Source organism: Chlorocebus sabaeus, chromosome 24 (assembly GCF_047675955.1).
Source record: "Chlorocebus sabaeus isolate Y175 chromosome 24, mChlSab1.0.hap1, whole genome shotgun sequence".
Classification (NCBI taxonomy): Eukaryota; Metazoa; Chordata; class Mammalia; order Primates; family Cercopithecidae; genus Chlorocebus; species Chlorocebus sabaeus.
Genome location: NC_132927.1, coordinates 41,989,811 through 42,008,633, shown reverse-complemented (window position 1 = coordinate 42,008,633; position 18,823 = coordinate 41,989,811). Strand labels below are relative to the sequence as shown.

The 18,823-nt window shown below is 38.6% G+C and overlaps 1 protein-coding gene across 6 annotated transcripts in view; it reads right to left on the bottom strand.

Annotated features, from left to right (window-relative positions):
• The window catches only part of FUT8 (fucosyltransferase 8), a 274,423-nt gene that overhangs the window by 96,990 nt on the left and 158,610 nt on the right, over positions 1-18,823 (bottom strand). For all 6 annotated transcript variants that reach the window (XM_073011083.1, XM_073011082.1, XM_073011085.1 and 3 more), the window contains one exon: positions 8,815-8,929. In XM_073011083.1, the coding sequence (XP_072867184.1) occupies positions 8,815-8,929 (115 nt within the window). The remainder of the gene's footprint in view (positions 1-8,814; positions 8,930-18,823) is intronic.

The following is an 18,823-nucleotide window of genomic DNA, read 5'->3' as shown; positions in this document are numbered from 1 at the left end:
AAATCAAATTGCTTTTGTGATGACTGATAATCATTTTTTAAATGGCACATTAAAATGTATTTGGCAGTTGGGGAAACTTGATCAACAACTGGTTATTTGATGATTTTAAACAATGATTCTTAATGTACTTAGGTGTAAAATAGAATGTGGTTATGTTTTGAAAAACTATCTTTTAGAAATTCATACTGAAATAAATACAAATGAAATTATAAAATGTCTGGGATTTGCTTCAAAATGAACCTGGAGATGGTAAGGAGCACTGGTAGTACAGATGACACAAAACTGATCATAAAGCTGGGTGATGAGGACAAAAGGGGCCACCAGCTCTTATTTTTATATATGTTAAAGTTTTTCATAATAAAAGTTTTCTAAAAGGGAATGATGAAGGAGCCCATAGGAAAACTTAGTGTACCAGAGATATGGGAAATAGCAGAAAGATCCAAAAAAAGGATCAGAAATATAACTTATCAAAACAAAGAATTGTAAGGAGTTTCAAAAGTGTGTGTGTGTGTGTGTGTGTGTGTGTGTGTGTGTGTATGTGTGTGTGTGTGTGTGTGTGTCTGGATTTGAAGACAATCCAGGAATACTCTCAGGAAGTTTAAGTTACTAGGACTTTAAACTTCCTAAGGGCAGACACCATGTCTATTTGATTTATGACTATATCCCCAGCAATGTACCTAATGCCCAGCACATCCAAATACTTAAGGAATGAATGCACCAATGAACTATTCAATTGCACCCTAAGCTCCCACAAGCAAGGGCTCTGTAAAATCTGTGAGAATTCAAAATAAAGTTGTTTTTAATAATGCTTAGAAAACTTCCTTCAATAAATTTTCTTTACTTCCTATCACCAGCCTATGTCCTTAGTCAGCTTCCAGTACAGCAATCCCCTCTGTTACTTCATGAAATCTACCCATGCCACCATATCCACTACCACTTCTTGTTCTGTCCTTAGTCAAGTTCATTTTTTTTTTTTTATCTTGGAAAACGTATTTTCTTTCTCAGTATACTCTTAGGTTTTAGTTCTGAGAAACTGTCTTCTTTTTCCTAGATGGTCTCTTCTTAAACTAAAAATTTCTTTCAAATAGGGAAAAGCTCTGAAAGTTTCTGCCCATCCCAGTTGTATTAAATATTTAGCAAATATTTTAATGTAGTTAAGCTGACAACTTTTTCTAATGAGTTACAGATATTACCACTTCTGGCTTTATTCTGGTTAGGCAGAAATACAAATGCAATCTGAATTACTTGGTAGAACACAATTCACAACTCTAAAAACATGATGATTAATTTGATCTCAGAGTCAGTATACAAGCGAATAAATAATGTCTATAGTTATATTCTGGCTTTAAATCTATCTTAATGAATTAGTCCTCTCAAAGAAAAATGGGATCAAGAAAATCCTGTGTCAGAGTGAGCGGTGCCATAAGCTGAAATGTATGTTTAATAGCCTCAATAATGCATCCCCAGCATTAATATTCCCCTTTTTCCAAAGGATCATATACTGTCACTGGAGTTTTCTATTTCACCAACAAAACTTATTTTTGAATGGAAAAAAAACTCTATCTTCATTTAGAAAGTGAAATAGTAATTTTCCATTTTCATACCTTTTTTCCTCTCTCTCTCAAAAAAAAAGAAAAATAATCTACCAATTTCCAGTAAGAGTCCTATTCAAAACATAAACCAATGCAAGCAAAACATGGAAGCAAACCAAAAATTCTTTTTGGCCGGACACAGTGGCTCATGCCTGTGATTCTGACACACTGGGAGGCCGAGGCAGGAGGACTGCTTGAGCGCACGAGTTTGAGACCAGTATGGGCAACACAGTGAGAGAGGAGGCAGTTAGGGGCTGGTTAGGTAGACAGAGAGGGAGGGTCTTGGGAGAAGGACAATGTTCACAGGAACAACTGTAGGACAGCACCTACACTGCTTCTGCAGCTAACAGGAAGAAATGTGGTTAAAAACTTCCCCTTGTGCCAGGGTGTTGCTCAGAAACAACTGTCCCAACTTAGGCACAGGTGCAATAAATCAACCTAAATATTCTTAACTTGACGGAGCTCATTATGTCATTAACATGACATTAACATTGTGGTTTTACCACCTGTCAGTTTGGCTTAGGCACACATGAGTAATAACCAAGATGGAGTCACTCTGGCCAACCCCAAGCATGTGCAGATGCAACACCCCTAGGAGGGAGCTTTGCCTCTCCTATTTGGGCAAAACCCACAGACAACTTACTGGCTTCTGCCACATAAAAGACCCAGAAGTCAGTCCCGCTTCTGGCAACCTGCTTTCAGGGCACCTCTCTTTGCCAAGAGCTTTCCTTTTGCTTAATAAATCCTACTCTACTCACTCTCCACATGTCCACATGCCTCATTCTTCTTGGTTGTGGAACAAGAACTCAGACCTAGCTGAACTAGGGACTAAGCGGACAGCAACAATAGGGAGATCCCATCTTCACAAAATAAATAAATAAATATAAATAAATCTTTACTGTTGTTTCTTTTTACATACTTTATTCACCTGAAATGGGCTTAATTTTGCTTAAAATATCAACTTTGGGGCTACGCAGAAAACAAAATCCATTTTTATATACCAGAAGACCGATAATTTCAAGTTAAACTGGGAGATATCCTTCCCCAGAAGCTATTTGCCCTAACTAGCAGCACTTTTCATGAGAACTGCCAACTTCCAACCGCTCCAAACAAGTTAAAAAACTAAGGCATTGAAGTATACAGATCTCACTCATCGTGCCTATTTAATATAAGTTGATGAGAAATCACAACATAAATTTTCTAAAGATAATCTTTTCCATGTAAAATCACCCAAAAGTCTAGGAAAATGACTTACATTATGGCAAAATGTGGACTCATAATGAATATATATCAGCAACATGCAGTTTTAAAAATGGACTTCATCAGAAACTACAGAAATAGAAACAATAGCATTTTTTCAATGTTATGATTTATGTAACACAAGAGTAAGACCAGGACAAAATGGCATTTAATACAACCCAATATTATATGTTCATTTTGTGAGAAAAAACTTTTTAGATAAACATATGTAGTAAAAGGCTAAAGTCCTTAGGAGATTTGCTTGATCCATTCTATTTGAGCCTAATAGCATACTTGGGGTTGTCTTCAATCCGATTATTATAATCTTTTCATCAGTTTAATCTTTGTAAACCATGCCATACAGCCTTCAACTCTGAAGAGAAAATGATTTTGACAACCATGGACTTTGTCCCACTAAACTCTAGTTGCCCAAAGTGCCTTTTTAATTTTCCATTATGTCCTGTGAAATTGCTCCTCTCAAGTAAACCAATATACAGGTTACTAAAATTGAGACCAAACTTCTTGTCATAACTGAGCTATATATTACTATAAACTAGAAATCAACTCCAACTGGAACCTTTAAAACCAGGCAAACACATGAAAATTAAATTACCTGCTCCTGAATGCACTGGACCAAAAACAAAATCAAGATGGAAATTAAAAAATTATTCGAACTGAAAGACAGTAACGACAAATCCTATCATAACCTCTGGGATATGGCAAAGGTGGTGCTAAGAGGAAAGTTCATAGCCCTAAACGCCCACATCAAAAAGACTGAAAGAGCACAAACTGACATTCTAACGTCACACCTCAAGGAACTAGAGAAACAAGAACAAACCAAACCCAAACCCAGCAGAAAAAACTAAATAACCAAAATCAGAGCAAAACTAAATGACATTGAAACAAACAAACAAACAAAATACAAAAGATAAACAAAAAGCAGGTTCTTTGAAAAGATAAATAAAATTGATAGCTCACTGGCAAGATTAGCCAAAAAAAGAAGAGAAAAAAATCCAAATAACCTCAATAAGAAACGAAAGAGGAGATATTAAAACTGACACCACAGAAATACAAAAGATCATTCAAGGCTACTATGAGCACCTTTATGCATATAAACTAGAAAACCTAGAGGAGATGGATAAATTCCTGGAAAAATACAACCCTCCTAGCTTAAATCAGAAAGAATTAGATACCCTGAACAGAATAATAACAAGCAGCGAGATTGAAATGGTAATTAAACAAGTTAACAACAAACAAAAAAAGAGTCCAGGACCAAATGGATTCACAGCTGAATTCTATAAGACATTCAAAGGAAGAATTGGTACCAATCCTTTTGATACTAGTCTACAAGACAGAGAAAGAGGGAACCCTCCCTAATTCATTCTATGAAGCCAGCATCACCCTAATACCAAACCGGAAAGGACATAACCGAAAAAGAAAACTACAGACTGATATCTCTGATGAAAATAGACACTACAATCCTTAACAAAATACTAGCTAACCAAATCCAAAAACATATCAAAAAGATAATCCACCATGTTCAAGTAGGTTTCATACCAGGGATGCAGGGATGGTTTAACATACACAAGTCAATACATGTCACACAGCACATAAACAGAATTGAAAACAAAAATCGCTTGACCATTTCAACAGATGCAGAAAAGGCATTCAACGAAATCCAGCATCCCTTTATGATTAAAACTCTCAGCAAAGTTGGCATGCAAGGGACATACCTCAATGTAATAAAAGCTATGACAAACCCACAGCCAATATAATACTAAATGGGCAAAAGTTGAAAGCATTCCCTCTGATAACTAGTATAAGACAAGGATGCCCACCCTCACCACTCCTCTTTGGCACAGTACTGGAAGACCTAGCCAGAGCAATCAGACAAGAGAAAGAAATAAAGGGCATCCAAACAGGTAAAGAGGAAGTCGAACTGTTGCTGACACTATGATCGTTCACCTCAAAAACCCTAAAGACTCCTCCAAAAAGCTGCTAGAAACTGATAAAGAATTCAGTAAAGTTTACGGAAACAACATTAACATACCCAAATCAATAGCTCTTCTCTATATACCAACAGCGACCAAGCAGAGACTCAATTCAAGAACTCAACCCCTTTTACAATAGCCGCAAAAAATAAAAATAAAATAACTTAGGAATATACCTAACCAAGGAGGCAAAAGACCTCTACAAGGAAAACTACAAAATAGTGCTGAAAGAAATCATAGATGACACAAACAAATGGAAACTCATCCCATGTTCATGGATGGGTAGAATCAACACTGTGAAAATGACCATATTGCTAAACACAATCTACAAATTCAACGCAATCCCCATCAAAATACCACCATCATTCATCACAGAATTAGCAAAAAACAATTCTAAAATTCATATGGAACCAAAAAAGTGTCCACATGGCCAAAGCAACACTAAGCAAAAAGAATAAATCCGGAGGTATCACACTACCTGATTTCAAACTATACTATCTGGCCATAGTCACAAAAACGGCATGGTACTGGTATAAAAATAGGCACATAGACCAATGCAACAGAATACAGAACCCAGACATTTATTTACAGCCAAAAGCTTACAGCCAACTGATCTTCAACAAAGCAAAGAAGTGGGGAAAGGACACCCTTTTCAACAAATGGTGCCGGGATAACTGGCTAGCCACATGTAGGAGAATGAAACTGGATCCTCATCTCTCACCCTATACAAAAATCAACTCAAGATGGAATAAGGACTTAGCTAAAACCTGAAACTATATAAATTCTAGAAGATAACACTGGAAGAACCCTTTTAGACACTGACATAGCCAAAGATTTCATAACCAAGAACCCAAAAGCAAATGCAATAAAAACAAAGATAAATAGTTCAGACGTAATTAAACTAAAGAGCTTTTGCACAGCAAAAGGAACAGTCAGCAGAGTAAACACACAACCCACAGAGCAGGAGAAAATCTTTGCAAAGTTTACATCTGACAAAGGACTAATACACAGAATCTACAAAGAACTCAAACCAGTAAGAAAAAAAAAATCCCATCAAAAAGTGGGCTAAGGATATGAATAAACAACTCTCAAAAGAAGATATACAAATGGCCAACAAACATGAAAAAAATGCTCAACATCACTAATAATCAGGGAAATGCAAATCAAAACCACAGAGCAATACCACCTTACTCCTGCAAGAATGGCTGTTATCAAAAAAATCAAAAAACAGTAGATGTTGGCCTGGATGCGGTGATCAGGGAACATTTTTACACTGCTGGTGGGAATGTAATTAGTACAGCCACTAGGGAAAACAGTGTGGAGATTCCTTGAAGAACTAAAAGTAGAGCTATCATTTGATCCAGCAATCCCACTACTGGGTATCTACCCAGTAAAAGGAGTTGTTACATGAAAAAAGATACTTGCACATGCATGTTTATAGCAGCACAGTTCGCAATTGCAAAATTGTGGAACCAACCTAAATGCCCGTCAACCAACGAGTGAATAAAGAAACTATGGTACATGTGTATGTATATGCAGAGTGGAATACTATTCAGCCATAAAAAGGAATGAATTAACGGCATTTGCAGTGACTTGGATGAGATTGGAGACTATTATTCTAAGTGAAGTAACTCAGGAATAGAAAACCAAACACCATATGTTCTCACTGATATGTGGGAACTAAGCTAATGAGCACACAAAGGCATAAGAATGGATAAAATGGACTTTGGGGACTTGGAGGAATGGGTGGGAGGGGAGTGAGCGATGAAAGACTACAAATAGGGTGCAGTGTATACTGCTCAGGTGATGAGCGCACAGAAATCTCACAAAGCACCACTAAAGAAATGTAATCAAATACCACCTGTACCCCAATAACCTATGAAAAAAAAAGAAAAATATTTTTCCAAAGCATTTTTTCTCTACTGAGATTGTCCCCATCTCCTTGAATATTAAAATCACCTTTTTCTCCCAATGCGGGGGGAGGGGGGGGTGGGGGGGGAGGAAAAGCATTAAAGTAATAACTTGTTAAATAGCAATATCTGAAACTGAAGGTAAGGTCCAAGTAAAGTGCTAGATTTTGCTATACTTTAAAAAGCCAGTGTAGCTTTACATTATTAGCATGATTTGCAGATGAAATTCTCTAATACAGAACCACAAAAATCGGCATATGGAGGATCAAATTAGCACTACAGGTGAAAGCACTTGGCCACCTAAAAACCACGCGGGGGGGGGGGGAAGAAACTAAAACAGGTGGCAGGTACTTGTTACAGTTTAGGGGTAGCTGAACTATCACCAGATCATAGTTTAGAACTATCACCAGATATAGTTGGTGAAAATTTAATGAATATGAGGAAATGAAGGAAGCTCAGAAACCACAGTTATTTCCATTTTAAATAAGGATGATAGTTCTGCACCACCAGCTGTTTATAGTTCACTGAGTGAGGTTCTAGTTGATAGGAGATAATGACCTCTTCCCTACAGGAGGTGAAGTGTTTCTCATTCTACAGACACCTCTGATGAATGGCCATGTGGGTATGAGACCAAGATAGCATGCCAAGATCAGTTTGGTTTTTAATGATCTCTTTAAACACTTGATTTTCTATTTTTTCCTATTTAAGTGTAGAAAAATATGCAACTTAAAATATATAGAACCATATTACTGGCTGTCATTTTGCTTTTACACAACACTTTAACTTTACAGGGAAAGTAGAGCATACACAGATAGCATGCCATCCACAGCATTAGAAAAGATGAGGGTGGAGGATGTTCCATGGTCATTTCAACTTCAAACATTTTGAGATTTGAAGACTCTACTGATTCATTGTTTTCCCCTGAAAATGATTCTCTCTCAGTGCCTTATCAGGTAAGGATGTTCCCACTATCCCAGCCATTTCAGTTCTTTCATCTACTTGGAAAGGCCTATCAATTTTATCTTCCCAATCTCTCTCAAATTTGTCTCTTCACTTCCAATGCAAACTGCCACATACCTTAATACTTCTTACCTGCACTATGGCCCTCTTATCTTGTCTCCCTGCTTCTAATCTCTTCAAATAATCAAGTTCAACTAAAATACTACTTTCAGATTAATATCACTTAAGTACCACTCTCATCATACCACTTTTGTATGTAAAACCTTTCAAAAGCAGGTTGTGACTCCAAAACAGAAAAATGCTTATGGCACATTAAGCAGAAAAACAAAATCAAAAATAAATTATTTCCTTACAAATATGTAAGACGGTGTGTACATATTAATAAGAACTAGAAAAGAACACAAAAAGTTAAGAGAAATTAGTTTTAAAGGGGCTGAGAATTGATGTTTACCAATACTTTCTGTTACAGTAACATTTGTAAAACAAATAAGTAAAATCTTTCAGTGACCACTTACTGCTTATGTACGATAAAACTTAACCTCTGTAATCTGTAATTCCAAGCCTACCTTTCCAACTTATTTTCCATCCCTCCTTTCACACAATCTAAAATTCCAGACAAACTGAACTGCCACACTTATCATATTTTCCTGTACTGTTCTTTCCCAGTTACGAGCCACAGCTTACATGATAACCTCCAGCTGGTACATTCTTTTCCTTCATTTCTGTGTGTCCAAATCCTATTTAACTATCTTTTATAATTCAGTTCAAACAATACATTCTCCACAAAACTATCCCTGATGTCTCCTTACTCAAAACCCCAATAAGCATTTCATCTATTTCTCTCCTATAAATGTAACATGCTATATTTGTATTGTATTGCGTGTGTGTGTGTGTACATGTGTAAGAAGTAGCTCCCTTTAGGACAGGGTCTTTCTTTTAGCCATCTTTGTATTCCACTCAAGGAGTAACATAGTGTTTTTCTGAATAAATATGTAAAATATGTGAGTACTTATTTTCAAAAGGCAAGGGCCAGGAAGACTAAAAACTAACTGAAATTATTACTCTTAGTTATATCATGATCCTTTTTTTCACTCAAATTTATTCTTAACTCAACCTTCTTACCTGAAGATATGTTATTCTCCGCTGGACCAGTTCTGTCAGATCTTTGGCCTCTTTTTCCCGCCAATCACCTGCTCCATCTGTTTGACTGAGGTAGTATAGATCTGTCATTATAGACCTGTTAAAACAAACAACATTGGAGGTCTTATTAGTACTGCTACACTGGATTACACAAAGTCTTAAGATGAATGCCAAATTCCTCATAAAGATTGATGCTCATATCGATGCTGGTACTCATCTTTTATTTTCTATCAAGGTTGTGCAATTCAAAAATTAGTCTCTTAAAATCCAATATTCATTCCTATAGTAAATTTTCACTGTTGAGAAAATACACTTTTTTTGTTCAAGCTAGTCAGCTGCAGTTGTTTCCTAACATAAAGCACTACAGAGATCTGGAGGAAAGTGAATGCGCAAAGCAAACAAATGAGTAAATTAACATAGAGAAAGAAGTTGATGTTAGTATTTGTTAGTACCTCTTGGTTCTCTCTACTATCATTTCATGTCACCTTTTAATTTTTCTCTTCAAAGGTAAACACTCTGAGTGACTGGAAAAAGATCAGAGGAAAATTTTTACACAACTCTTAACAGTATAAACCAAGGGTCAGCAAACTTTTTCATTAAAGGCCCAGATAGTAAATATTTTCGTCTCTATGGATCTCTAAGATCCTTTGCCTTTGTAGCAGAAAGCCGCCATAGATAACACGCAAATGAATAGGTGTGGCTGTGTTTGAATAAAACTTTATTTACAAAAACAGGCAATGAGTCAGCTTTGGTCTCTGGGCCATAATTTGCTGAGTCCTGGTCTAAACTAATAAAATGACTGTTTAGCATCAGAATTCCCACTCTGTTTAGCATCAGTAATTTCAATTACAACATGCTGGATTACCTGCAGAGTAAAGTAAAATCTCCAGTAAGCTAAAAAGAGAAACTTTAGGGCTGCTACAAATGGTTTTATTTATATTGCATTAAATAAAAATTATGACTTGCATTTAGCAAGAAAGAAAAGTAAAAAGCAAGAGTCTCTGTTTGTCTAACATCCTCTACAAATCTGTCGGCAAATTTATAGCTAATTTCTAATTTTTCACATATCACCACCAGCACTTTTACCAACTGAGACACCATCTTCTCTCACCTGGATTACAACAACCTCCTAACAAGGTCTCCCTGCTTCCACGATTGCCTATGTCTAAAGTCTATTCTCAATATATCAGACAGATCCTGTTACAACATCAGGCAAATAATGTTACTACTTTGTTCTTACCATGAATTGGCTCCTCAGCTCACGCAGAGTCAAAGCCAAAATTACTACTTTGACCTAGAAGACCCCACCCAATATGGCTCACTTTGATCTCATCCTTGTGTTTGATCTCATCTCCCACTACCATCCTCTTTGATTTTTCTATTTCAGTCACACTGGTCTTGTTGCTAACCCCTGACAGTGTCAGGTATATTCCTACTCCAGAGCTTTTCTATTTGTTCTTCCCTGCCCTGGAATGCTCTTTTGTCAGGTATCTATTCACATGGCTCACCTAAATGACCTTGAAATCTTTGCTCAAATGTCACCATCTTCATAAGGTATTCCCAGGTTATCCCACTTAAAAATCCAACACTCTCTCCCGTCACCCTCATCCCTTGGTTTTCCCTCTCCTTCTGTTTGAGTAGGTAACTAGGCAGACATGAGAGGGCAGGGGAAGGCACCCTCTTAACCCCCAAGCAATGTCAGGTGACTATCAGATGATGGTCAGGCAGTTGTTAAACTCTCTCTCTAAAATAATTTAACTGGTCGCAGCTGGTGCCAGGGAAAGGCAGTCTCCTAAATAGACAGAAAACAACTGAAGCTGATCATCAGCAGCTTCTTGATAAGTTTTCAAGAGTTGTGTGAGCTGGCTCAAGCATGTGTACTAAGAAGCAAAATGGCAGACTTTAACTGTTATATGACCTTCCTCTAGGATCACTCAACTGGTAAGGAAAAAAAGCCTCAAATGAGCGTGTGCACAACTTCAGTAAACAGACTGCATAAGCGATCTCTCCCAAGTGCTGGCAGGCCACTGCTCCTGCAGACAGCCTGCCCCAAGGAAAAATCAGGTAAGAAGAAATGCAAACCCTGGAACCACAGCAATATATACAGGCACATGTCAATGGTCAGACAGCGCACTTGATCCTCTCAAGTCGCCTGCTTGGCCCTCTTACAAGTGTACTTTACTTCCTTTCATTCCTGCTCTAAAACATTTTAATGAACTCTCATTCCTGCTCTAAAACTTGCCTCGATCTCTCACTCTGCCTTATGTTCCCCCGGCCAAATTCTTTCCTCCAAGGAGGCAAGAATCGAGTTGCTGCAGGCCTGTGTGGATTCACTGCTGCTAACACTCCTTCCCTGCTTATTATATATTTTTCTAAGCAGTTATCATTTTCCAATATACAATATCACTTACTTCTTATCTTTCATGCCCTACTAGAATTTAAGCTCCAAAAGAGTGAACTTTTTTTTGGTTGCTTATTTTATTTTTTTTGTTTTCTTTTTGTTTAAAATGGAACAGCACATGTCACAGACAAAATATTCAATAAGTATCTTTAGATGAATGAAAAAGTAGGAAAAGAAAAACTTTCAAGAGTTTATATAATGAGATAACGGTGATAATTTTTATCTTTTACAAATCCAGTTTGATGGTAGAGAGGTTTGGGGAATAATCCTCACCCAGGTGTAGCTCCAGCTTCATCCCTTCTCAACACTTTGTATTAACTCCTCTGTTCAAGGCATGCTTAAGAGTATGGATTATTTGCTTATGAAAATTATAAAGTTAGAAACGTATATTGTCAGAAAAATTACACATCTAGAAATCACTTACAATGATTGTATTAACTAAAAACATAAAGCATTATCTGGAGATTCCAAGAGTACTTAGAGAAAACTGATGTATTACAATAAATAAAAAACAACAACAATAAATAGGTACACCTATTCTAAGTGCTTTACATTATTTCACTTAATTCTCACAATAATCTTACAAACTAGGTAAGAAATGGCAGGCATTGAGAGGTTAAATAATTTGCTCAAAGTCACAAACCTGAGAAATGTCAGAGTAGGAAATCAAATCCAAGCAATAAATTTTAAAGTCGAGGCTTCTAACTACTACACTAACAAATATCAAAGTAGGAGGTTCAGAGCACAATAATGTGTACTCTGCTCAATGTAAATATCCAAAAATTAAAGTCTGAATCAGAGGAGAGAGCTTTGGGAGCCAGACATACCAATTTCTCAATTTTGGTTCTACCTCCTACTTTGTGTCCTAGGAAAATTATTTTGACATCTCTGAGACAAAGTATCAAAATACCTTCCATATAGCTCTTTAAAAAAATGCATAGTGATAAGACACACGAACCACATGTTACTGTTACCCACATCTAATGGCTCCTTCCTCTTGGTAGTAGAATTATTAGTAGATGCTCTTCAGACACAATGGAAAAGCTCAGAAACAACTCTCTGAGGGTCTCTAGCTTTTAAAAAAAAAAAAAAAAAAAAAAGCAGCTACCACATGTATTACTATTTTGTGTGTCTTGGCCGGGCGCGGTGGCTCAAGCCTGTAATCCCAGCACTTTGGGAGGCCGAGACGGGCGGATCACGACGTCAGGAGATCAAGACCATCCTGGCTAACACGGTGAAACCCCGTCTCTACTAAAAAAAAAACAACAAAAAGCTAGCTGGGCGAGGTGGCGGGCGCCTGTAGTCCCAGCTACTCGGGAGGCTGAGGCAGGAGAATGGCGTGAACCCGGGAGGCGGAGCTTGCAGTGAGCTGAGATCCGGCCACTGCACTCCAGCCTGGGCGACAGAGCGAGACTCCGTCTCAAAAAAAAAAAAAAAAAAAAAAAAATGATCCAATACTGAGTTCCCTATAACACCCTGAAGAAGGGGATTGATCAATGAGAAGAAATCACTTAAGAGACAGAGAAACATGCCCTCAACAATTGTAATTTGCCTAAGAGTATGTGACACAGTCTTAGTACTCTTTTATTCCTGATTCTTAACTAGATGCTAAACTATTTAGTAAAAATGCAATGGCAGCCCACAGGAAAGTCTTATTTACTATCACAGAAAGCCATTAGAAGTACACATGATTAACAGAGAATCCGTGATAATAGCCCTATTCATCCTAAATTAATAGTGGAACAACTTTGAACCATGCTTTGGAACAACAGTTCCATTTGTGAAGCACTTTAGACATCTGTTTCATGTGTCAACATTAATCACATACAGGACATTTTGCAGCTTATCTACTTCCATTTTCACCCTTTTAAAACAGGGCAAGAGGCCAATATGTAATGCCTTGTCCATTTTCTTATTTGTTATTCTCATCTAGGATTCAAAACATTTTCTTTTCATTAAAGAGATTTTGGCTGCAAAAACCAAACCTACAATGCCAGAAATTAACCTGAAGTCTTATAGACTAGGCAAAGTTTCAACTTTTAAGTTTTTTCATACTATAAAACTGAGTCCTCTATGGACTATTATGTAGACTACAGTATTTTTTTTTTTTTTTTTTTTTTTTTTTTTTTTGAGGCAGAGTCTCTCTCTGTCACCCAGGCTGGAGTGCAGTGACCGGATCTCAGCTCACTGTAAGCTCCGCCTCCTGGGTTCACGCCATTCTCCTGCCTCAGCCTCCCGAGTAGCTGGGACTACAGGCGCCCGCCACCTCGCCCGGCTAATTTTTTGTATTTTTTAGTAGAGACGGGGTTTCACCGTGTTAGCCAGGATGGTCTCGATCTCCTAACCTCGTGATCGCCCGTCTCGGCCTCCCAAAGTGCTGGGATTACAGGCTTGAGCCACGGCGCCCGGCCCCAGTATTTTTTTTTTATAGTTACTGAGGGGGAAAGTCACTATCTGTATGAAACTGTGAGTTGCTTATGGAAACACAGAAGTCTTTAACTATAATAGGGTTACGGGGCTCAGCTAAAAGTTCAATTTTTTTTTTTTTTTTTTTTTTTTTAAGATGGAGTCTTGCTCATCGCCCAGGCTGGAGTGCAGTGGCACCATCTCGGCTCACTGCAAGCTCCGCCTCCCAGGTTCACGCCATTTTCCTGTCTCAGCCTCCGAGTTAGCTCTACAGGCGCCCACCACCACACCCGGCTAATTTTTTGTATTTTCAGCAGAGACAGGGCTTCACCGTGTTAGCCAGGATGGTCTTGATCTCCTGACCTCGTGATCCGCCCGCCTCAGCCTCCCAAAGTGCTGGGATTGTGAGCCACCGCGCCCGGCCTAAAAGTTCATTTAAAACATATTCTCAGTTTCATAAGCCTCTTTCCCATCACCCTCATCACACTTATTATTCTTTATATTTCATAGGTTTCATCATAATAGAATGTGGTCATTTGTTTTTTCCTACCTATCAAATAGGAGTAATCACAAAACTTGTTGCAAGTCTCAACTTCACATTATTTATTTATTTATTTATTTATTTATTTATTTATTTGAGACAGAGTTTCACTCTTGTTGCCCAGGCTGGAGTGCAGTGGCACAATCTCAGCTCACTGCAACCTCCGCCTCCTCCCAGGTTCAAGCGATTCTCCTGCCTCAGCCTCCCAAGTAGCTAAGATTACAAGCATGCACCACCACACCTGGCTAATTTTTTGTATTTATAGTATTGACAGTGTTTCACCATGTTGGTCAGGCTTGTCTTGAACTCCTGACCTCAGGTGATCAGCCTTCCAAAGTGCTATGATTACAGGTGTGAGCCACTGCACCGGCACAAGTCTGTTTTAAATAACAGTATCGTTCTGGAGATGTCATACAGTGGAATAACCAGTTTATCAGCAAATATCTGTCGAAGGAAAAAAGGAAATTCAATATGCTCTTAGTTTTATGTTAAACATGTCACTACACATATGCACATGGGTGCATGCATGCACATGAACACATAGAGAAACAAAAAGCATTACATTTCATTGACAACCATCATATAGCCTCAAGGAGGTAAAAACGGCATTAGGTCTAATTTAAAGAGAAGAGTCCCTTGAAATATAAGCATTAGCATGGTTTATACTTTCTTGTCATAAGAATCAAGACATTCCTTTACCATTGAGAATGAAAACTGATCTCTACTTTTTAAAATAAATTAGTTTATGTCAATGTTTTTACCAAGTTTACATCAGTACTAAGTCTTGGCAATTAATTAATCACATTCATCTGTCTCTATCTAGAAAGCAGAATAACCAAGCAACTAGAAAACCAAACATCAAAGAAAAAAAAAAAGAGTACACTAATTTTTTGTGATAATGCAGTCAGGGTATCAATATAAGTTACTGTAACTTCATGGTCCACTAAAATTAAGCTTGTTTTTAAAAACTTTTGTTTCTTGGCCTCTCTGTTGGAGACCATGGAGGGAAGACAATGAAGTCCAGGATACAACCTTAAATTCAAACTAGTTCTTTACTGTTTCAATTATTTTTGAAAGTTATCATCCTGCAGTATGTATTTTTTGGCCACAGACAAGAGGACAATCAAAGCAGCAAGGGAATCATGGTGACTCAAAACCATTCTGCAGAAGCCCTGGGTTTTCAGTAACTGTACCCTGAAACCAAATCTCCTAGAAGAGTCCCAGAAATCAGGGAATCTGGCTGTTGTGGTTTTGACTATGAACATATCAAGAAATCTAGTAAGTGGGCATACTAAAGATCTAGTATGAGAACAGGTCAAGGTTTGGGAAATAACAAACTTAGGCAAGGGACCAGCAAAATAGTCCTGGCCATTTGAGGATACAATAAAGTTGCCTGAAGACACTGAGTAGAATAGAATTTTGTTTGTTTGCTTTTTGTTTTTTGAGATAGAGTCTCGCTCTGTCACCCAGACTGGAGTGCAGTGGCGCGATCTCAGCTCACTGCAACCTCCACCTCCTGGGTTGAAGCAGTTCTCCTGTCTCAGCTTCCTGAGTAGCTGGGATTATAGACATGAGCTATATGCCTGATGAGTTTTCTTTTTTTGTACTTTTGTAGAGATGGGATTTCACCATGTTGGCCAGGGTGATCTCAAACTCCCGGCCTCATGTGATCCACCCTCATCGGCCTCCCAAAGTGCTAGGATTATAGGCGTGAGCCACCGTGCCCAGCCGAGTAGAATAGAATTTATGACTCTGAAAGCAAGTCACCTATGGCAGGTATTAAGACCTCTATTTCAAAAATTGGTTATGTTTTATGTTCTTTGTATTTTCTGCTAATTTCTCTATTTTTCTATTTTAATAGTCACAAAACTATTTTTTTAAAAAAAGACTTCTAGTCTGCCTCTATGCCACTGAGGAACGAAACACAAAGAGGGCTTTTTGTTTACACCTGATTCAAAATGTTAAAGAGAGAAGTTCGGTCCGGCGTGGTGGCTCACGCCTATAATCCCAGCAATTTGGGAAGCTAAGGCAGAAGGATCACTTGAGCACAGGAGTTCAAGACCGAGTTGGGCACCATAGCAAGTCCTCCTCTCCACAAAAATAAAAAATCTAGCTGGGCGTAGGGACACATGCCTATAGTCCCAGCTACTCAGGAGGCCGAGGCAGGAGGATCGCTTTAGCCCAGGTCGTTTTTGCACCACTGTGCTCCAGCCTGGGTAACGGAGAGAGACCTTGACTCAAAAAAAAAAAAAAAAGAGAGAGAGAGAGAGAGAAGTTCCCTCTAAGGGCCAGCACAGAGATGGAATCCAGGCAAGAAGGTGAAGGAATTAACACTTATGAGGGTAAATGTGACTAAGATTTACTCTCAAAGTCAAATCCATGGGCAAATCTGCATCATGGGCAAGAAAAATTACTTGAGTTTTGTCCAAAACTGTTTTTACTTCAGTTTGCTCCTGCAGCAAAAATAAGCAATGCTAAGGATGAAAACATGACCAGGAGAGAGGCAAGAAAACAAAGCTCCTTGCTGTCTCCCTTATCTGGAGGAGGAACTTTAGGATGCCACCATCTTGACCACTGACACGGGTGGGGAAAATTCCAGACAGATGACAACAAAAATAGCTTATACTGTCATATATAAGACAACAATTATGCTACTTTGGTGAGTGATGTCCACTAGGCTTACATTTAGTTTCCAGGCCTTAACATTTTTCCTACTGAGTCTTTCAATAATCTGCCTTTATCTCTGCCAGTTCTGCAGAGTCTAAGAGTTAAGTTTTCCTAATGTATTAATAGGTCTGACCAGAGCCTACTAGAATCTACAGTGTGTCAAGCACTATGTGAAGTATTTTATATATTTTCCCTCATGTAATCATCACAATGCTGTGCTACAGGAATTATATCCCAGTATGTGGAAGAGAAAAAGCTCAGAAAAGCTAAGTATTTAGCAATTAAGAGAAAGGATTTTGGAGTAAAACCATTCTGCTACTTGGCCTGTGTTAAGCCACCTAATTTCTCTAGAACTGAATATAACTTTAGTTATAAAAAAGGAAATAAGCCAGGTGCAGTGGCTCACGCCTGTAATCCCAGCAATTTGGGAGGCCGGAGTGGGCAGATCATTGAGGTCAGGAGTTTGAGACCAGCCTGGCCAACATGGTGAAATCCCATCTCTACTAAAAATATGAAAATTAGCCGGGTGTGGTGGCACATGTCTGTAGTACCAGCTACCCGGAGGCTGTGGCATGAGAATCACTTGAACCTGGGAGGCGGAGGTTGCAGTGAGCCAAGATCGTGCCACTGCACTTCAGCCTGGATGACAGAGCGAGACTCTGTCTCAAAAATAAAAAGGAACAACTTTGGGAGGCCAAGGTAGGCGGATCACCTGAGGTCAGGAGTTCGAGACCAGCCCGGCCAACATGGAGAAACCCCGTCTCTACTAAAAATACAAAATTAGCCAGGTGTAGTGACGGGCGACTGTAATCCCAGCTACTCAGGAGGCTGAGACAGGATAACAGCTTGAACTCGGGAGGCGGAGGTTGCAGCGAGCCGAGATCATGCCATGGAACTCAGGAGGCGAAGGTTGCAGTGAGCTGAGATTGTGCCATTGCACTCTAGCCTGGGTAACAAGAGCGAAACTCTATCTCAAAAAAATAAATAAATAAATAAATAAATAAAGGAACAAATAGCCCAGGCATGGTGGCTCACGCCTGTCATCCTAGCACTTTGGGAGGCCGAGGTGGACGGATCACGAGGTTAAAAGATCAAAACCATCCTGGCCAACATGGTGAAACCCCGTCTGTACTAAAAATACAAAAATTAGCTGGGCATGGTGGCATGCGCCTGTAGTCCCAGTTACTAGGGAGGCTGAGGCAGGAGAATCGCTTGAATCCAGGAGGCGGAGGTTGCAGTAAGCCGAGATCGCACCACTGCACTCCAGCCTGGCAACAGAGCGAGACTCTGTCTCAAACAAGCAAGCAAACAAACAAACAAAAGGAACAAATAATGTATACCTTGTAGGACTACTGTGCTGATAAAATAACATAATGAATGCAGAACCTTTATCATAGTGACTGGCATATAAGAAATCCTTAGTAAGTGATTATTTTTAATGTAAAATCATTCCTAAGTTTGGAAATCACACCCAAAAGATGTGTGGTAGTAGGAAGCAAAACAGGATTAGAGCCAGTAGATGAAAAACACCCTTTTCCACCTGGAGATTCTTCTTCTAATGCAAACTTTATTTTAGGAGACAGTGTTCCATTACAGGAGATGAAAAATCATTATCTGGCTGATAGAGACTACGTGATGAGCAGAATAAGGATGACTTCATAAAGATATGTATCCCTTTGCACATGAATATTAGGATTAATGTTCTAGCACCACTTGAAAATAGCTTGGATTCCTTAGAAGAAAGACAATCATACAAAAACATTTTGTTCAAAGAAATCCAAAATTCAAGAAAGAATATCCACATTCCAACTTAATATAATCTCAACTTAGTAAGATCTTCCTTCCTCCCTTCCTCTCTCTCTTTCTCTGTGTGTTTGTGTGTGTATAAAACAAAACACAAAGAATAGAAGGTTTGAAGGTTCACCAAACTCAACTTTTCAAGAGTGGGAATATCAATTATTGGACCTTCCAAAGAG